The sequence below is a fragment of the Crocodylus siamensis genome, chromosome 1 (genome assembly GCF_052110815.1).
Source record: "Crocodylus siamensis isolate JL-2025a chromosome 1, ASM5211081v1, whole genome shotgun sequence".
NCBI lineage: Eukaryota > Metazoa > Chordata > Crocodylia > Crocodylidae > Crocodylus > Crocodylus siamensis.
Genome location: NC_143395.1, coordinates 221,515,317 through 221,537,561, shown reverse-complemented (window position 1 = coordinate 221,537,561; position 22,245 = coordinate 221,515,317). Strand labels below are relative to the sequence as shown.

The 22,245-nt window shown below is 40.6% G+C and overlaps 1 protein-coding gene across 2 annotated transcripts in view; it reads left to right on the top strand.

The window, feature by feature from the left end:
- EPHA3 (EPH receptor A3) overlaps window positions 1-22,245 on the top strand; it is a 366,545-nt gene that overhangs the window by 255,630 nt on the left and 88,670 nt on the right. The window contains exons 6-9 of one of the 2 annotated variants that reach the window (XM_090057555.1): window positions 4,063-4,187; window positions 15,348-15,507; window positions 20,556-20,658; window positions 21,118-21,185. In XM_090057555.1, the coding sequence (XP_089913681.1) occupies window positions 4,063-4,187; window positions 15,348-15,507; window positions 20,556-20,658; window positions 21,118-21,185 (456 nt within the window). Of the gene's footprint in view, window positions 1-4,062; window positions 4,188-15,344; window positions 15,508-20,555; window positions 20,659-21,117; window positions 21,186-22,245 lie in introns of both variants that reach the window. The other variant, XM_090057547.1, reaches the window with a different exon arrangement.

The window sequence follows — 22,245 nt, the reverse complement described above, 5'->3', positions numbered from 1 at the left end:
GACAGTTTGGGTCATCATTTAGATACCTTGATCACAAGTTGATTAGACCAAGATTGGCAATGTTTTTTTTCCAGTGGTGGGCCAGAATAACTCGAATTGGGTCCAAATTGGACTGGCATCACTAGGAACTGGCCTCCTCTACCATCATGACTGCTTCTCCTTGCCACCTGGCCATGGCACAGAAGAGGTAAATGACAGTAGTGACGCTTCATGTGTAGTAGACTATTCTACTGCTCATTAGCACATTAGCATAATGTCACTTTTTTACTAGCATAGCAAATTAGATTTACTAATGCGTAGTAAAATAGTCTACTGCACATTAAAATGCACATATAGATGTGCTCTGTTATTAGTAAATGTATGATGAGTACATTTCCGATACACCAATGTAATCTATGTTATTTGCACATCTGTAGAGATCTGCATAAATGAGTTTAAAATAACTAATAAGAAAGCAGTTATAAATTGCCTGGGGACTGGAATGAATAAGATTATTTAAACCTGTCTGGAGAATATGCTGTAGTACATCTCAACATAAAGTATTAGAGGAAATAACTATTTTTGATAATCATTTATTAATTATACATACAATATTTATAAATTTTATCTTAATGGGAAGTGCTCCTGTTGAGGTATAGGACGTGATAGGGTGTTCAGATACAAAAAATGAGAAATGATGTAACTTGAAAAGACATAAAAATGACTTACAAGGGCATAAACACAGCACACAGGAGGAGATGACTTAACACAGGACTTACTACACTAGAACAGGCCAGCTGGATAATCACTTTGGTATCTTGGCTTCAGCAGTGGTCTGTACTTAAGTAAGTGTGGAATTACTAAAGGATATCCATTACACTTCTATCCTATATACCTTGCTTAATGCTTTTCAGCAACTGTAAGGGACTTGTATATGTAATGAGCAGAAGGGAAATTAAGGTAGACTCCCCAAAACACCCAGTATCAACAGTCTAACTTAAAGATAAACATTGACTTAGATTTGAACATTGAGAACAGATTTCTGAAATGTAAATGTTATTAAGGGAGGTGTGGCAGGGCACTAGGTGTGCCTGCCACTTTAAGGCCCTGGAGCTGGCAGCCTCCAGGTGCCTAATGAGGGCAGCCATTTTAGGCACAGGGTTGCCTATATAAACAAGGCAGTTCCGCTGCTGGTGGTCAGGCAACAACACTGCCTGGTTAGAGGGCTGTTGAGTTTCATCTGGAGGTAAGGGAGGAGCTGTAGGGGATGGTAGGAGGCTCCTGGTCCTGGGAACATCCTGAAACTACACTCTGCCAAGAGTGCATGGCCTGGTGGGGCTCTCAGTGGTGTGGGAGCCCCCAGGAAATGCCAGGCCAGTTACCACCTTGGTGCCTTAACCCCTAGCCCTCACCTTCAGGTGGGTCGCGTACACCAGAGGTAGTTGTGGGTGTGCCAGCCCCAAGGAGGAGAGTTGGAGGCCGGGTGTGGCCAAGGCTGCCTGAGCTCTATGGGGGTTTGAGACCCTGAGGAAGAGAGTTGGGGTCAGGCATGGCTACAGCCACCTGAGCCCACCTGTGGAGGGAAGCTCCGAGACCCCAAGTAAAAGGGGGTGTTACAAGCAGTGTGGAGCCCCCAGTGTGAGGGAGGCAGCGTGTGGAGCCCTGTGAAGGGAGAGGGGGTCCAGCCAGAGAGAGAGAGCTGAGTTCTGACCCCAGTAAGTCCTCTAATGTGAGGAGGCAGAGTTTGGGTGGAATATAACACTGGTAGTAGCACCATGACCTGCTGCGCAAGGTGGGGGGGAATGAGAGTCCCCTGTGTGACCCTGAGGCACCAGTTGTGGTGTGAGGTAACCCCAGCTCCCCACATCTGTGGAGGAGGACCCTGAGAGGGGGACCCCAGGATAAGAGTATGGGTCATACATCAAGGCCTGCCAGAGCTTCCCCTGACTGGCCCAGGCAGGGGCCAGGACCAGGAGGGTCAGAAGGGCAAGCAGGCCCACTGAGAGGGACACCCAAGAGCTGGGGGCCTGGTGTCCCGACTGGCCTGGAGGTGGGCCGGGGCTAGCGTGAGTTGAAGGTCCCAGTGAGGGACCACACCTGAAGGGGAGCCGGTGGCAGAAAGAGACATGGCCCAGTATGATGGCAGCAGAGTCCGCCTGAAGGGAGGAGCTCAGTTGGGGGTCCTACAGCAGGATTCTGGGCCCCATCGTGGGGGACTGGTGCATATGAGAACATCAGGATGTCATCTGCAAGGCTTGAGCTGTGGTGTAGGGGAGGAATGGAGCCACAGATGGTGCCCCTCAGCAGCGGGACAGAAAACGGACAGCCTCCCACCTAATTACATCTATTAATTAATCAATTAAGACCAAGGTGTGGCGGGCAAGAAGGCAGGCAGTTTGCCCAAGAACAGGTGGGCGGGCCACATGGAGATCACCCCCAGTAGGCCCCCTGTTACAGGAGGGTATTGCAGACAAATGGGAATCAGTTTGAACCACTGTCTATAGGAAGTGTATATAAATTTGGTAGGAGCATTTATATTTTTCTCATCTCACTGATCTATTAAGAGAGTGACTGTCAACATTTACGGGTAAGTCTTGACATCACAAGGTTTGTGTTTTAAAGACACTTAACAAAACCAAATATGAATAGAAATAAGTTTCTAATTTATTTTAATTAAAACATTTTTTTGGCATTTAGAAGTGTTCCCGCAGTGCTGGAAACCTGAATATAGCAATGCTGTTCTAGTGCATGGCAACAGATGATAGCTGAACCTAAACAAATCTTAACACTATCATAAATTCAGCTGAAATCCTGAGGGCATATCAGTACTGACTCTGACAACATTAGGCCATACCACTGTAATAACACATTGTGCCCACTTGCCCCACTCCATTAAATGCCAAAAAGTAGCCTAGCCACAATTTGGTGAGCTCCCATTGTGGGGCCAGCATACTTCTCCATCTTGAATGTGGTTAGTGGCACATGGCCAGGGCTGTTCTAACACTGGCATTTGGTCGAGCAGCAGTGTGTGGGAGGGTTGTGATTTCACAGTAGAACTCTACAGCTACAGTGGGAGGTGGTGTAGGTTCTAATTGTTCAGATCAGCTGATACATTTTTATTAGGATGTCGTAATGTGAACTGCACAAATGCACCCAATTTCTATCTTACTGTTTACTGGTAATTAGTTAGGTGCTGAGCTGGTTTATCATTAATTATGGCCACCTCAAAAAATGGACATTTGGAAGGGAATCGTAGTCCATTGAAGTTTTGCTATAGCCTGCAGTGGGTCCTGGATTTCATTCCCAGTTTGGGCAAGCAACATGAAGAATACTATGAACTGCTTTATGCTTGAAAACTTGTGAGATGAGAGTTTCAGGACCTCCAGTACTATTTTCATTTCACTTGTTAGTGGCATGCTGTCTTTTGCCACCTGTATCAGTGTATCTCTGAACTAAAGTTTAATTGCTTATATTTTGGCCTTTAGATTTTTTGCCTTGTACTTTGCCCTTTTAGATTTTTTTTTCAAAGAAACATTATAAAGGAAATGTCATGTAGGAGGGAACAAGTTGCATTAGGGGAAACATTACTGAATAATGTCATAAAAAGGATGTATTCTGTAGTATACTGATGATAATTATTAACTATGGATACCAGGGGACTCCTTGTATGTAATGTATTCCAGTCCTGTTGTATTCTTGCATATGAGAGTATTATCAATGATCTGCAGTGTCTGGTAATAATAATGCGCAAACGTTATAACAAATAGGTAGTACTGTTGTTTTGTTCCTTTTTAATATATCACATGTATTTCATTGCTTACATTATAGTAGCAGATTGAAAACATCTGCTTTCTTGCCACTAGTCCACAAGTAACAGAAAGTCTCAGCTCATTTTCCTTCAGGCCAGTATGCTTCAAGCCATGTTTACCAGGACTATAATCCAGCTGCTGAGTGTTGATACAGGGCCAGACCTATACTCAGGAGTCTTTTAAATGGAAACAATACCTTCTTGCCAAGGATTAGAACAGTGATAAACTCCATTTGCTTTTCTCTCCCTCCTCCCCCGCCTCCCTTTCCTTGCAGCTCCATCCCCCATCACAATAATTAGGAAGGACCGGACATCCAGGAATAGCGTGTCTCTATCTTGGCAAGAACCTGAACATCCTAATGGGATCATCTTGGACTACGAGGTCAAGTACTATGAAAAGGTGGGAAGAAGAGGTGGAAGGGGGATGTTTCAGTGTTTATAGTCTCGTACTGAAATCATTGTCTTTTGTGCCTAAAACGACCAGGATGCAGCCATGCCTTTGCTCTCTGTCTCTTTCAACAGTTACTGTTCAATTTGACAAATTCCTGGTTCATGAAAATGAGCCCATGGATGAGCACAAAATGTGCAGCTGTCTTTGCCTCCTTGGTTTCATGGTGTTTATTTAAAAAATACTCTTTTTAAAAATATTTGTTCATTTATGAGTTGTCCTTCAGGTGCAGCATATTTGCACACAAGTGATTTGAGAGAGAGTAGATCACAATTTACAACATCAGAGTGATTCACACTAGTGAACCATGAAAAGTAACGATATCTTTCCTAAATAGGACAGAAAAAGAAGGGAGAGGGGAAGAGAGAGGGGGAAGAAAAAGGTTTGTTTTATTTTGTTTATTGTGTTCTTTCAGTTGTAATCAGGCTATCTGCTATTGAGCTGTAGTAAATTCACTAGTAAATCATGCTGATAGGAAGGAAGATCCCCAACAACTGCTGTGCAAATCACAGAGTGAGACTTGCCCTTGCCTCAATGAATGAGATTCCACTATAATGTTCCAAAGAATACATTGTTGCCAATTCCAGTTAGGCATAAGAAAAAATTGGCAGGAGTAAAGGGTTAACTCAGTAAATACTGATAGTACTTATTTGTGCAAACTAAGGACTTCAAGCCTCCAAAAGTGAACAAGACACTAGTTTCTGTGGGTTTGTATCAGGATAGAGATTGTGTTTAAATCCTAGATGTTAGAAGTGAAAAGGACTTGATAGATCAGTCAGACCATCATTCTCTTATTTTAAGTCCTATGAAGGGCAGAGTGACATTACTAATAGAAACTACACTTGATCATCGCCAGTCTGAAGACTATGTTCCATATTCTAAAAAGATGTATGAAATGAGGCTAGGATTCAAAGAGACCTAAAAAAGTTGGAGGATTGGACCAAATGAAATCTCATGAAATTCAATATGGGCAAGTGCAAAGTCCTGCACTTAAGATGGAATAATCCCATGGACAAGCTGGGGACCAACTGGCTGGGCAGCAGCTCTACAGAAAAGCACCTGGGGGCGTTACAGTGGACAATAAGCTGAATATGAGCTAATTGAATATGTGTACCCTTGTTGTGAAGAAAACTAACAGCATAGTGGGCTTCATTAGTAGGTGTGTTACCAACAAATAAAGGGAAGTGATTATTTCCCTCTGTGAGGCACTAGTGAGTCCACATCTGGAGTATTGTCTCCAATTTTGTTCCCCCCACCACCCACTACAGAAAGGATGTGGATAAATTGGAGAGGGTCCAGCAAAGGTCAATGGAAATGTTTAGAGGGTTGGGGAACATGACTTGAGGAGAGGCTGGTCTTATTTAGTATGAAGAAAACATGACTGGGGGGGGGGGTTAATAGCAGCCTTCAACTACGTGAAGGGTGTTCAAAAACGGGTGGAGCTAGACTGTTCTTGGTAGTGGTAGATGATGGAACAAGGAAGGAGCAGTGTCTCATGTGGCAGCGAGGGAAGTTTAGGTTAGATATGAGGAAACACTTTCGTACTAGAAGAATAGTAAAGCACTGGAACAGGTTACCCAGGGAGGTGGTAGAATCTCCATCCTTAGAGGTTTTTAAGACCTAAGTAGACAAAGCCTTGGCTGGGATTATACAGTTATATATGTCTTGGTTTGAGCAGGGGGTTGGGCTAGATGACCTCCTGAGGTCCCTTCCAACTCTAATTTTGTGACTTTATGATCTGACCATTTGACTTTTTTGAGAATTTGGATTTTGAAGGGCCTTGGTGAAGTCAGACACCCATCATTTTTAACCTTTGCTGGTAAGAAGAAAAAAAATCCTCCCAAACCTTTTTTAGCTTTAAACTAATTCTAGACAGGAGTGTATTGTAGATTTCCTTTTTTTGAGACCAATTCAGTTTCTGTTTTGCCATTTATTTCAATGACATCAGGATTGAGTCATTAAAGGAGAACCAACCATATATCAATTTGTCTTTATTTATACAACCACATGTAAACCAGCAGTAAAACCACATGGAAAGTATTTGGACTTTCTCATTTTCTTTCATTCTTAAAAAAAAAAAATCATATAACGTATTGCCTTTTAATAAAGAATTTAGGGTTATTTACCTCACAAAGTACCTATATCTAAATGCACCCAGAGCTTCAGTCTCTTTCACACAGGACAGATTGTTTACTTGAGCTAATGACTTCCATCTCATTTGAGACCTACCAGTGTGCTCATGTTGTCATTGGCTGTAATTTTGTTTTTCAAGACCTGCAGCAGGATGAGCTCAGCTTGAGAGTCTTTTCTTTTGGAACTCATTTCCCAGGATGGTCCTTCAAGAGTTTGATGGGATTCAGGGTACAATTTAAGATTTTTTTTTCAGTCTGAATTTTGAGCAAGTTAAATATCTTCAGTAACTGTTTAGGAATAGGATGTTTTTTGATTTATGAGCAGAGTAGAGGATCACTGATTTTTGCAAATTGCATGACCCAACTGATTTTCTTTCTGTTTTTTTTTTTGTTTTTGTTTTTTTTTAATGGTAGCTCTACTCTGAAAAGTAATGTTAATGAAACAGCATTATTTTACTCAGTGACAGTTCAATACTGTGAGGTATAGGAGGCTTCTTGAAATCAAAATGCCTTACATTCCCTATGACTGGTAGGATTAAACTTCAAATATGCTTTCTTCGTAGTATCAGAGTCATGTCTGCTTATACCAATGATTAAAGTACACTTCCATGACACTTACCCACCATTGGCATTGCAGAGCTAACACAGTTCTGAGAACTTGACTCACAGTCAACTGAATCTATATAAAACACCCCATCATATATATTAACAACACAAATAAGTAAATGGCAGATTTCAGACCATAGCCTCTCTTTAACTCCTCTTCTATTTATTTATCCATGTTTCTGTGCTGCCTTATAAAAATATTCATTTCCACTCACTCAAGCTGTGGGTAGGAATTGTCATGCCACAACAGACTAATGGTCCATATCCTGCTGTCCAGTATCCTGCCTTTGTCCATTAGTGAATGCCAGCTGTAGTTATAATGCCTAGCTCTTTTCTCTCTACTTCAGATGAAATTTCTCTCTTGATGATGAGCCTAGCTGTCTTCTTCCTGGTCCGTTTCAGGACAGCTCTTCTAGCACCAAGCCCCTTTGTGCTTTTATTCTTCTCAGGTAGAATTTAACAATTCCCCTACTCATAAACTGGGCATGGGGCTGCTGGCCATCAGCTTGCCAGTCTGATCCCCATGTGGAACTCCCCTCTCTTCCCTTCCATGGGAGGAAGGGGAGATGGTCCTTTAGGTTTTCTGGTTCACAGGCCTCAGCCAGAAAGTTATCACATCTAGTTCTGTAAACTGACTGCAGCCAAGAGGTTGGATTTTCACTAATTTGGGCATTACTCTTAAACATGTGTAAAACATGTTTATAAAGGTGTGGCTTGTTTTGAGAGGTTGTTTCTCTCTGCTTGTTTTTCCTCAAAACCCCATTATTAAACTAAATGTTTTCATACAGACAGTATTGAATAAGCTGTTCAACAGACTGTGTTCATAACTTATTACACAGAAGCTCCGGTATAGTCACATCCCTCAACTAAAGCAAATTGCTCTTTTAAATGTTTATTATCCTCCCCTGCTGAATGTCACCTGTTGTTCTTTTGGCCTTCTCCCTATCTTTTTTTAAGCCCTACTTAAATTCTTCAGAATACTTAAAATTGATGAAAAATTTAACTAAGTTACAATTGCTGTTCCAAATCTGGCAGAAATCGCTCATTCACATATTGCTGAACATAAAATATAAAATAGTACCATTGGTAAGGTATGGTTAAGGGGAGATATCTGAGAAATTACCAAGCTGTAGAGCTGCGTCCAGATAAGCACAGCCATGCAGTATGTGCACCACATACCACACATTTAGTTGTTCTCCGTGCTACAAGGGAGCAGCATGAACGGGTTTTTTGACCTCTGGATATCCAGGGATCAGAAAAACCCCATGGATTTAAAAAAAAAAAAAAAAGCAGAGGAGCTCACACTTGGGCAGCAGGCACTGCTCAAAAGCAGAGCTGAGCTGCCCAGAGCCATGCTATAGCTGCCACCCTGACTCTGTGTGGCAGAATTGCCACTGCTGCAGCCCCATCCCTGTGCAGCCTCCCCTACCCCACCCAGGGTAACTTGCCATGCACCAGAGCATGCGTGGCACAGGCATTCTCCAGAGACAACTAGCAGTGGCACAAGGTGTCCCCAGGGAACCAAGCATCCACACCATGTGTGGTGTGTGGCCTATGAGTGTAATTGACCCACAGAACCTTCTTTACAGGTGGGATGTTACAACAAGAAAGAATATAGCTTTGAGGGGATTCTAGGAAGGGTTTGCAGTGGCACTTGTGGGAAAAATCTTTTAACTTGCAGGCCTATCACCTTGATTTAAATGTGATTGAGACATGATAAATATAGACTGCCAAAATAGCTTTTTAAAGACTGTCATTTCAGAAAAAAACTGCATTTTAAATAAAGTTTATGGTACCTAGTTAATGTTAAGTTTTATACAAAAGTTAAATAATATAATACTTTGAGAGAGAGTTTAGTAAAGCTGGAGGAAATACATGGTTCATTTTTTAAGGCAGTGCAAAATAATACTCAAGTTAAGCATATACCCAAGTGCTTTGCCAACCTCAGCCATATAAATGCCACCATGTGCACTGGCCTGCTTTTTTTTAGGTGCAGGTTTTTTTGACATCAGGATCTCCCAGGGTCAAAAAGCCACCCCATACTGCAAAGTACTAATGCAGAGAATGCCTGCATAAGCGGCACGTGTGATGTGCAGCACTGCAGACAGGTCTGTGGCGCCACATACTGCACATCCATGTTCATCTAGACATACCCATTGGGAATAGCCAGGGGTGCATAATCCCCAGCCTGTGGAACAATATCATCTTGCCCTTATGAGTCCCTATGAATCCAGAAGTTTGGCAGAGGGGGAGCACCAGTAGCATTTATTGCCACTCCCCTGCTGCCAGATTTCCATACTGTGGGGAACCCAGTGGGCTGGATAGTGCTCTAGATCAGGTGTATGGGACCAGGGGTGCGTTGCCTGATCCAGGTGTATGGAGCTGGACCAAGGTGATGAAGGGCTGGGGCTTCTCATTCCTGGAGCCAGGAAAGCATGGGGCCTGATCAGGATACATGGGGCCAGGCCAGGCAGCACAGGGCCCAATTAGGGCACATGGGGACAGGCCAGGGTGACTCAGGGCCTGATCATGATGTGTAGGTCTGGGCCAGAAAGGGGGCCCCATCTGGGCTCCTGGGGCCAATCGGGTCATGTGGAGATGGGGCAAGGTGGCTCAGGGGTGGAGGGCCTGATCCATATGCGTGGAGCCCAACCACACATGTTGACCTCTCAAAGGAACCAACCATGGACCACTTGTCCCACCAGTGGGGCCAAAAATTTCACACCCTTGGAATAAACTGTAGATAATCAGGTATTAGCCTCATTCAGACTCTGAATCCCTCTTTTTTGGTGGCTAGGTCCGGTAGGTTTTGAGAGGTTTTTTGTTAAGTTATCTTGTGAATGCACAGTTCAGATTCTGGATGAAGCAAAAAATATTCTTTCAATTGTAGGTGGCTATAGCTCCTTTTAGTTTCTCATGTGCATTAGCCACAACTGATCCATATAAGATTACATTGATAGTCTGTTTATCTAAAAAAGAACTGCCCTTTACTTTCATTAACATTGCCAATGTAAATATTAAATTTACCTGAAGTTTCTATGGGAAAACCTAGATTAAAATGGAACAGTTTTCATTGTATGAGACACTACTAATAACAGCAGGATTTTCTCTCTAGTAAAGATGATATCTAGTGTACCAGGAGGAAATGCTTAAATAGAACACGTAAGATTTAATTCATCAGCTAAGTGAGTGTTTGATTAAAGTTCTTCCTGGCAAAGACTTTCTCTTCTTTTTGTATATTCCTTTTGCTTATGGTGACTAGTGTGCCATATCTCTGAAGTTCTCCCTTGTCCCCAGGAAAGATAAACTAAGGCTTTTATGTGGTGTCAAGCTGATTTGATTACTATTCACATAAAAAATGACTTACAAAACATGTGTCTTACAAAGCTTACCATAAACTAAGATACTTTGATATCTTCCATACCATGATTTTAAATGTTTATTTTCAGAGTGGCATTGCATATTATTAACTGATATAGCCAACACCACATTCTGTCTGTCACATACATCCGCTAAGAAGGAAATATTTGTACTGTCTGAAGGGAACCTGAAGTCAGATTAAACTGAATATCCAGCCTAAATCATACACAAAAAAAATTACATTTTTAAAAGCAAAAAATGTTATGGCTTAAAAATCAAAGCATTTACTTAAATTTGGGGAGTGGGGAAGGGCAGTTAAGAAGTAAATTTAAGTTAAATCTAGTTAAATTGAATTAAGAAATAAATCTAGGTTTATTAAAGTGAAAAGTTATACATTTAAGTCAACCCATTAATTTTTCAGACTGTCTTGTATATTTTTTTTGCTTGCATGTTTAAACATACCCCTTTTTTATATAAGGGATAAAAAATGGAGAATAAAATGAATTTCTGAAAGTGAATGGAACATGATAGAGGTTTTGTAGAGGTAACCTCTCTTTGCTGAATTGGTCCAGTCCATCTTACTCTCCTAAAGAAGTCCTATTTAGGGATCCATTTATAAAAGTCACTTAAATGTTGTCTTTTTAGCATCAGTGAGTGCATCCACACATGCAAGCATGTGCACTTGCAGCAGCTCATATAGAAGCAGTGCAAATTTGAGCCAGGGCATGTCGGTGTATGTGTTTGGACATGTACTTTGTTGTGGAGCAAATTGTGCCACTTGGGGCAAAATAACCCTGCCTGGCTCCTCCTGGATCCGCAGCCAGGGGAAGCTAGAGCTAAAACCTGCCCTGTCCTTGCCCCATCAGTACAAAAAGCTGCCTTGGCAAGAATCTCAAGGCTACTCACTCTCGGGAGCTTCTGGGGCCCAGCCAATTGGTTCCTGGGGACACTACCCCTTGTGCCAGCTGGACTGCTCAAGCAGCCTGGAGAGTTCCCTGCACCCTTTACCCACTGCAGCATTCTGGCAGTGTGGGCTGCTGCCTGGCAGTGACCTGATGTGCACCTGTCAGACCTGGATGGGACATCTGCCCCTCTGGGTCAGCTGCCAGTGGGTCGTTGCTGCAGAGTTGGCCTTTGTGCGGCACTACTGCCATGTGTGCCCCCTGCCTGGCCATGTGGGCAGCTATCACCCAGAAGATGTTCTGGGTTTGGTGGCCTGCTTTGAACTGTCAAAGCATGTCCTCCTAGTCCCAATTGGCCATGAGGTCAGTCACAGTCAGCTAGGTCCAAGGTGACAGCTCAGAGCAGGCAGGGTCCCACCACTGGCCTCCCTAGCAGGAACTCTGGTGTTCCCTATTGGAACACTGAAAAATCCCTGATTAAAAAAAATCCCAGAGTCACTCTGTAAAATACCCCAAAATCTATGTTCCTCCACAATTGAAACAAAAGACCACTGTAAAGAGAGACAGCGATCAGATGTGCAATGTTGTATTGATATATCTACAGTGGTAAAGCAATTTGGAAAAACTACCAGTGTTGCTATCATAATATTAAAGTGAACTCTGAATACATGTTTCATGAATACATGAATATATATTTTGCTGCCCCCCAACAGGGGCCATGCCCCCCCACAGGGGCTACTTCCCTCCCCCTCAGGGGCCACAGCCCCACAACAGGGGCTATGGCCTTCCTCCAGGGCCCACATGCACTGCTCCAACCCCGCTTGGTCCCCCAGCTCCCCCCCCCATTGCTGTTCTGCCTGGGCCCATCCCTTGCTGGCTCCTACAGCCCCCCCAATGGCTGTCTCACCCAACCCCCCCCTCCACTCCCCCAGACCCCTGCAATGGCTGTCTCAAAGGTGTTTGAGATGCTTCAAGGAGCATGCGTGGGCTTGTCTGGACACGAGTTTTAACATGCGGTATCCTATTTTAATCCATTAAAGCATTGTGTAAAAAAGCATGCTAATACACTAATGCACAGTAAAATAGGCTACTGCACTTTAGGGTAGCCTAATGCACATTTATTTAGTATCTCAAAGCTAATACATGTGCAGCGAGTCTATTCCATCATCCTGTAATCACAGTGCATCAGAACAGACTCATTTAATCAAGTCCGCTGGGGTGTGGTAATTACTGCACTTTAGCAGACTTCAGTGTTACATGTATTACCATCCCCATGCTGAAAAATGGTGTTGGGGGCGGGGGGGTTAACTAAAGCTCTCCAAGTCACTGTAATTAAAGTTCTTCATCACCCCCACTCCTGGACATATGTATAAATGCCTTCGCATTGGAGGTATTAAATTTAATGTGGATTACGAAAAGCATATTAATGCATGTGTAGACATGCCCAGTGGGAATACTCACATGCTTATACATTACGCACATACATCAGTACATTCATAAACTGGGATTCAAGTCTCTTTTGGGTGTTTCCATACTGGAAGCTGCAGGCTGATATAAAGATATCTGAACTACTTCAAACTAGCTAGCTCAGAGATCTAAAGTAGTCTAGTCAGAGTAGGACAAAGCTCAGTGAGGGACTAATTTACCCTTTCAAACATAAGGTAAATGAGCCGGTGCTGAGCTTAGCATTGTTGCCGCTAGTGCTCTTTTCTTTTCCTTCCTTTGTTGTCTTTTCTTAATTGAGTTAGCTACATTAATGTTCATTCCAGTTTCTCCATACTGTGCCATAGACCACAATGCATACATAGCAAGTGTATGGGCACACATACACATTACACTCTGTGAAAGGATTGGGGAAGGATTGTATTGTATATCAGATAATTTGTGGTAATTATTATTTTATTTTTTTTGCCTACTCCACTCCTATCCTGCTGTAAGTGGAAGATAAAACATGATACTTAATCTGCAGTTTCCTTTAGGGGAAAACTGCCTAGTTTAGCTTCCATTTACCAGAGACCTCAAAGAGTTGCAGGGAATCAGCTAATGGACAGTAAGACCCCCACACACATACCTCCCTTCCATTCTTTTAGCTCAGTATAACGCAGGGGTGGGCAATTATTTTGGGCAGAGGGCCACTTACTGAGTTTTGGCAAGCCATTGAGAGCCGCGTGACAGGCAGCCAGGGGCAGATAAATATTAATTTCTAAATTTTTTAGGGGCCTCACAGACCAGATAGAATGGCCTGGCGGGCCACATCTAGCCCACGGGCCATATTTTGCCCACCCCTGTTATAATGTGTTCATCTGTCTTTACTATTAAATAGCCCACACTAGTTAAATTCCTTATGTGAGTAAGATAAGTAGCAAGTTTTGGGGTGTGAAAGTATACAGTCTACTTTCCAAACTCAGGATTCATGCCTCAGTACTCTTGGTACATCCAGACTATAATCACAGAGCCTCCCAAGTTTAGGTTAAAATTCTGAAACATCACAGTGGCCGTGTCTACACAAGACACTACTGCACATTGGTTACTGAGCATTTCTTTAGTACTCGTTTAAACAAGTACTAAATAAATACACAGTAACCTGAGTTACTGCACAGTAGCACCACCGAACACCTTTTTTGTGACACTGCTGCACAGTAGCTTAATACTATTGTGCAGTAGCGTCACATCATGGGTTTTGCCACATGACACTGCTGCTCAGTAGTATCAGGCTACTCCATAGTCAGCATCTCATGTAGATGCGCCAAATATAATACAAAGCTAGGTGAGAGTGCTTGCTCTCAATATACACCAAGTTCAGTTCAGCATCTTCCTGAAGCCAGGCAAACTCAGTCAAGTCAGTAATATTTTATATTCAGTTTACGTGTTCAAGCCAACAAAGTAGCTTTTGAAGGGAAAAAAATGTTCACATACATCCCTGTGAACCAGAGTAGTTGAATTCCTCACGGCTCTCTCCATACCTGTATTTCCTTGCTTACCACATCCCGCCCCAGTAAATGTTTCCCTGCTTCTGTTCCTCCATACTTCTGTTCCAGTGAAGAAAAATCAGCTTCCCTGTTTAAGACACACACTCCAATTTTAGAGGGCTGATTTAGGAGAGGAAAGTACATGTGATATTCAGTTAATACAGTATATAGCTGTTATCCAGAGTTTTTCCTGAGCTGCCATTTTAAGGAAAACAAGAACAGCACAGGCTGGCTTTAAAATACATAACTGCACAAAACACCTCAAACTACAAACAAGTGTTTAAAGCACTGGACTATCAAGTTACCCGTCATTTTCTTAGCATAATTAACTTTTGCAAGATATGAAATGTCATTCTTACTAAGTTACTGAAGCCGTGGGTGTTTCTTTGCTCACATATGAAACTTTTTATGAGAAATATAGATGTACTGCAGCACATTTTGTGTTCTGACGTATGAGGTGTGGATATAATGGATATACATATATTGTTCTTTGACAATCAGGGATAAAAAGCATACATACCTTGCTCTTTTGATTCCAAGTCCTCATCCAGGCAAAGCTTCTGTTGAGTTCAGTGGGATTTTGCTTGAGTGGGCTTGGGCTCATAATTTAACTGCAGTATAGTTCTATTAAAATCTCTATAAAACCAAAGTAAAGAGTTTGAATATTCTGTTCTAATTGCTATAAAGGAACAAACTGATTTGTAAAACATGTTGCAGTAAAAGCTGAGCCATAGCAATAAGTCTGCAAAGCACTAAAATGTTCTAAATTATCCTGTAACAGGTTTCAATTTGGTGCAATTGGTGAGTCTAGGCTTTATGGTTTTCAGATAACACTTTAATAATCATTTTCTTGTAGTATTACAGGTTAAGGACAAAGTGATATGAAAACATTAAATAAAATGTCATAAATAGAATATATGATACCAGGCAAAAGAACCGCTAATGATCTGAGACTCTTATTAATCTACAGACTCATGATGATTTAAATTGAATGGCTGCACAAAGTTTAATTGGTTCATAATTGTTATTATTCAGAAAAAACTGACAATGTCATGCAGCTAATTTTGTGCTAAATATTGAGTCTTTCTAATTTGATTTGGAGTGTGTTGGGTTTTAATGTGGTAACTTCTTCCCCCAAAGCAGGAGCAAGAGACAAGCTATACTATTCTGAGAGCAAAAGGAACCAACGTTACCATCAGTAGCCTCAAACCCGATACCACATACGTATTCCAAATCCGAGCCCGAACAGCAGCTGGATATGGGACCAATAGCCGCAAGTTTGAGTTTGAAACCAGTCCAGATTGTATGTACTAATTCAAGCAGTCATTAAATGTTTTTCCTGCTCAATTTTAGACTGATTTGAATGACTACTTTTATTCCCTATCTAGCAAATGTGAGTCATAACAATTTATAATGTGTCTTTCTGGGTAATATTACCATATAATGTTATATTTTTATCATTAAAACTGAAATATACTGTAAGGAATATACCATAAATAGCACAGGTGGTATTTGCTTCCATTCTCAGCCCTGAGACCTATTGCCAGAATTAATATGATCCTATACTAGATGGCAGCTCCTGCTGAGACGGGAAGTCTAATTCAGTAACAGACCCACATGGCATAATATTCCAATCTTGTTGCCTGACCCTCTGGACTGTAAAAACTCCATATTCGAAGAGAACTACTGTCTCATTTTTCTTCTAGTCCCATGGGTCAGTGCATAATTCTCCTCATTATGGAGGAGCATTGCTGTTTTCCCTTTCTAGCTATAAGGTGAAGTTGATATAATCAGAAGGCATGGTTATTCAGTCAAATCGTACTTCTGGTTGTGGTTGTGGTTCTAGTTCCATTCTGCCACTGAATTTTGTGACCTTGGACAAATTATTTATACCCCATGATTCAATTTTCTATTCTGTGAGGTGGAGACAATACTACTTACTACACAGCAGTAAAATGTGAGGTTTAGTCATTAACCTTTATAAAACGCTTTGAGAGTTTTACATGGACGTGCTGTAGAAAACAACATTGAGCTATTACTTCATCTGCTTTCTTTGCACTGAAAGATCTAACCTTACTTGAAATTGAGCAGTGAAAGAACAATTTTAAAGATGCTGGTAATGCTTTAAAATGTTTTTATTACAAATGTTTAAAAAGATGTTTGGTGTACTTTTCCTGATGTTTCTAAATATCTTTAGTCCCAGTTGTCAAATAGAGTGACCACAGTAATTCTTTGCACAGTAATTGCCTAATTTTATGTTTCAGTTTTGAAATTGATACTTGTGCTCACACAATCCAGATATTTGAATCCAATTCAGCAGGGCACTAAGCATATGCTTAACTTTTAAATCACAGCAGTAGTTCTGTTGAACTGAAGTTTAAAATGAAGTTTTCAGTGCTGAAATATAGTTCTACATGCTTGCTCCCCTACCAACATTTATGCCCATTCTACTTTGTGTGCATCTGCACCTTGATTTTCGGTGAAGGTGCCGTGATATCCTTTTAATGATGCTGGAGAGTGCTGCACGATACTAACATTGTTGGGTGTGCAAACATCTCAGCGCAAAGCACAAGATAAATCCAGAGACTTCAAATAGTGTTGAAAATATTCTGACCTGTTTTGGTCTTTCTAAGTTCTTTGCAATAGAACAATTGCTGTTATTTTCCCATAGTCAAAACACAAGTGAAAGCTAAGAGCTGGCATTTTCCAAGAGGTGCCTTGAGTCTAAAAAAGGTTGAGAATTGTTGTTCCCTTCTGCATGCAAGTTATGTCAATGACATTCAAATGCAAGATTAAAATGTTCTTTTACAGCTCATGGTTCTTCCATATTTAAGAATTAAGCTGTCAGTCTGCCTCCAAGTCTGTTTGAACAGATGCTTCAGGCTTTATGAACTAGACCTGATGAACATTTTCAAAAGTAAAATGTTGACTTCATGAACTGTTTGTCTGATATGGTTTTTTTATAATGCTATTAGCTTTTTTAAAAAGTTGCTTCTAAAAATTTTTGAGCAAACTTCTAATTTAATGAGCTTTTATTTCAACCCAGGTAATCATTTGTCAGTTTTTGTTTTTTGTGTGTCATCTGTTGTGGAGCCCTGTCACCCCAAAGGGACCATTTTCCACTGTAAAATGGTCATACGTAAGCAGGTTTTCAAATTTTGGTTCATCAGCTATATCTGTTTTTTCAGAATTGGAATACTTTTTTGAAATGACAGATTTTGGAATGTTAAAAAAAAATGGGGAGTGAGAGAGAGTGCATCCAACAGAAGAAATAAAATATATCTTTTTTTTATAAAACCTAGAAAACATCAACCAACAAATGGAATGAGGATGCTTTCTAGGATTTTTCTCTTCCAGCAATTTATTTATGTATTTGTTTTTTAGTCAGCTTCACTCAGAAGAAACTCCTCATTAACCTCATAACTACATAGTATGAAACAGATGTGTTGCTACAGATGTTGCCATCAGACATGTTTATTTGGTAATATGCTCTCACAGTGACATTTATTTAATTGCAGAAGACTATTGGCATACCAATACATCACCTAGATGGGTGCTGATACTTAAAGCTACACTGGCCTGCTCCACAGGGGTGAATGAGCAAATTAATCAAATACCTAGCCCAGAAAGATTTTCCAAGAGAATTTTAAGTAATTTATGTTTACAATAGTGTAATGATATAATCCAGTTAAATTACCTATGTTTCTCTTACGAGGCCATTCCTACCTCCTTTTACCCATGTCTGAAATCAGTAAAGCATCTGCTACTGTAATGCATACAGGGGTGTTGGTTGTAGCCTGAAGAAGGATGTTTGTTCCCGAAAGCTCGCAAAGAAGAATTTTTCCAACTATTTAGTTGGTCTAATACAAGTTACCACATTTACCCAAAGGACCTTGCCTGCCTACTGTAATGCATAAGCATTTGCAAGTTGTGTCTCTTATCTGTAAACTGAACACTACAGAAGTTAAGTATACCCTATAGTGCTCTGCTAACCTGTGATCCTTACGAGGCTTTCTCTGTGTTTTATTGTTGCCTAAGAAAGATTCTGGTTAGAGGTGTGCGAAATGGGCCAGATTCAATCTGAATTTGAATTTGGCCCGAATTGGGGACAGTGATTCGATTCATTGATTCAGATCGCTGTCCCTGATTTGATTTGGCCAAATCTGAATCTGAAGATTTGATGCTGATTCGGAGAATCAGAGATTCAGCCATAGACACAGTTTTAAATGTGTTTTCTACATACCTCAAGGTACCAGAAGCAGCTCATAAATGTTGTGATGGTGGGGTAGATGGAGTGTCCCACAGGAGCTTGGGGACCCCCCTGCATGCTTGGCGGCAAACCCAGAAGTGGAACAGAAGTATTTCTGGTCCACTTCCTGGTCCACTGGGGAGTGCGTTCCCCCGGCTCAGTGATCAGCTATGGGGGGACCCTGGGTGCCCCCCAGACCCAGAAGCCACCAGTTGCTGAGCTGGGAGAGCGTGGGGGGGGGGGTCCTGCACACTCCCCAGCGGATCCAGAAGTGGACCAGAAGTGCTTCTGGTCAACTTCCAGGTCTGCTGCCAAGCACACTGGGGAGCCCCCCATGCTCCTGTGGGACACTCCATGCACGTCAGCATCGCAGTGTCCATGAGCTGCTACCTTGAGGTATGTAGAAAAAAACATTTAAAACTATATCTATGTCCAAATCTCCAAATCTTTCTGAATCTCTCCAAATCAATTTGGAGGGCTCTGACTTGATTTGAAGAGATTAAAGGGTCTCCTGCTTTGATTCAGATTTGGAGATTCGGCCACTGAATCTGGCTGAATCGCCACCGAATCGAATCAGGGACTGAAGCTTCGCACAGCCCTACTATGCATCCAGAATATTTGCTTTATCATCAATATTGCGCTGGAAATTGAATCTGGTGTTTTCTTTATTACAAAGAAGTTGTAGGTGCCCAGCATATCGATGTTGGTTCATTTATTTAAGTGCTAAAATATGGATATAGATGCCTAATGCATAGAATCTGGTTTTGAAAATGTTGGTGACAAATTGACACAGGAAGGAACTTGCAGTGGAATTGCAGAATGTAAGCAATCCAACTCTCTCAAAATGTTCCTATCCTGTGTTTTAACAATAATGTTATACTGCAATAATGTTGCAGTTATGAATCAGGAGGGGAAGGATTCCAAAGGTACAACCTAACAAGATTATACCACAAATATTGTAGTGATGTTTTATTTATGGTCCAATTATAAGGCTTGAGAGTCTGAGGTTTAAGAAATATTCTGTTTAGAAATTGCAATGTCTTTAAAAATAAACAGAAAAATTTAGTAACAAGCCAAATAGTCTTGCACTTGACATGTTTGAATGTTTGAGATATGTGAGCTATTCCCCTTCCCTCTCAGCTCTTATTCTGGAAAATAATTGAGCTCCTTGTTTCAAAACCAGTTAGCTGCAAATGGCTATTTTGGTGACCTTCAGCCTTTATAGTAACTGACAAACAGTGTGTGCCTGGAAAAAAGTCGTTGATGATAGGAAGTATATGATAAGAAAAACGAAATCATTTATGTTCTTTCCATGTTGTCTTTAACTTGATTATAATGTATAACTGTATGCCACAGGGTAAGAAGCAGATCAATAGCTTTGAAGAATGGCTGACAGGCCACAGCTGTGAACATATCTGAATAATTTGTGTAAATTTTATGTAGATAGGTATTAAATTGCCCCATAATTTCATCACAATTATTAGTTTGTCAAGGCTGCACAATCATTATTGTATGTCTGTTATCTATGGAACATGAGCCAGGCTATGTCCATAATGCACAGAGACCACCGACTCTGTTATAAGGTCTTTCCTGCATTTGTTTAGCCTGCTAACATAGACTTCTTTTCTCCATTTCCAACTTCTCTACAGCCCCAGAAACTTGTGCCCCAGTTTGAAGTGACTGCTCTTTATAATGTACTTCTTCCTAAATGTATATGTAGGATAATGATGATTCCTGACCTCACAATGATACTCTGAGGTTTTGTCTTCTAAAGCACTACGATCCTTGGTTTGAAAATGTTACAGAAATAAACTAATGCTGGTAATTAGTGACTTGACCTTCTTGCTTTGCTCTTGTCACAGATGACAATAACATAAAACAGAGTAATAAATACCATCAAAATCTTTTCCAAACTTGTAAAGCAAAGAAAAGGAATGAAACCTTACTCTTTAGAATATTAGGAAGCAGCTTTTCAAAGTTCAGAACAAAGCAATGAAATAATGGGTTAATTTTTCTGATCCCCAAATGCATGTCAGTTGTGTTGTGCTTAATGCTTTCTTGGTTATTTTTTTATTTTTTTTTTATTGTTTTAATTTTCCCAGCCTTCTCCATCTCCAGCGAGAATAGCCAGGTTGTAATGATCGCCATTTCAGCTGCAGTAGCGATTATTCTTCTCACAGTTGTGGTGTATGTCCTGATTGGGAGGTTAGTTTATCATCTGTTTTACACATTTATTCTTACTTCTATTCCCCATCTGCCACTTGGTGAGCATGGTCAATCAAGTGGTGTCAGACAATAGAATGGCTGTATTTTACCTTCCCCCTTTCTGTAGCCTGAGAAATTGGAGCACTGCTACTCAGTAATGAGCCTGCTAATATGAGCAGCACCAGTCATACAGTACTAGTTAAAAAATGCTATAAACACATTCTTAGGCAATTGTAAAATTAAATGGTAGGGGTCAAAAATCAATGAATCCTCTCATTAGCTAATTTCCTTGAATTCCCTGAGAACATAGCTTGACTCTATAGGGTAGAGAATGGAAACATTGTTAAACTTCCAAACAGGTATTTAATTGTTATGGGGAAAACATTTTATTCTGTTTGATCAAATGATTAAGATGTAAAATTATATGTGTTTCTTTATATTTTTCTCTGTTGCTTGTAGATTTTGTGGATACAACAAGTCTAAACATGGTGCTGATGAGAAGAGGCTACATTTTGGGAATGGACATTGTAAGTTATGAAAGACTCTATATATTTTACTGAATAATCCCCAGCTCAGCAACTAGCTTAAATTTAGATATAAATGAAACAAAAGTTTTCTTGTGTCAGGCAGGAGAGTTCATCCAACTAATTAATATTTGGTGCAGTTTCTTTCCACCATGGTTAGATAGGCAATGAGCAACATAGTGTTGGCAGTGTTCAAATAATACTATATTACATTGATTCTGCTCTGCATTACTTGAACGAAAAACATAAACTTCCTTATTATTAAGCATTTGAAATCTAAATAAAGGCAACTTTTCCACAGCAAAGTATAACTGACTTCACAATTACTGAAAGTATCAAGGAGAAAGGTTTTCTTTACAAAGTTAGTCTGCTAATAAATTGAGATTAGAATTAAGCATTCTGAGACTTTGGAGAGGTTTCTAAAGACAAGCATATCAATTAAGTGTGGTCTTGTTTAGAATTTTCACTGCTCCAAGAACATGTCCTCTTTAATTTGTTAATGTTCAGTTGCCTGATGATAAGAGTGAAGCAGTTAGCACAGTATGCTTTCTGAGGGCCTGATCCAAAGTCCAGGTTAGGATTTTTTCCTATTGATTTCAGTAGTGTTTGGATCTGGACCTTATTTTACAATCAGTAAATAGCAATTTGTAATTAAAAACTCAAGATGTCTATTCTAAAGCTTCTCTTGGATGCTCTTGTAACAATCCCTTTCGTTATGAAATCTCTCCAGTCTCTCACATGCTTTAGTCTTTGCTGTGATTTAGATTGCACTTTTAAAAATATGCTATGCACTTAAGACACCAATACAGTCTGGCAGTGATTAAATACATTTATACTATATGGGGTACTGCATTTTAAAATTAATTTGGTTTACAGCAAAATTATGCTCTACCTTTATATCATTTTCTAGATAGCAGTGGAGACACTGCACCTTCTGCAAAAGAGAGCTGTAGGATATAGCAATTGGTTGTATACCATGAAAAATTGCATTACCATTCCATACTATGGGGTTATGCCACAGTAGCTGCAAATTAGAACTGTTTCCCAATTACAGTTGCAGTGG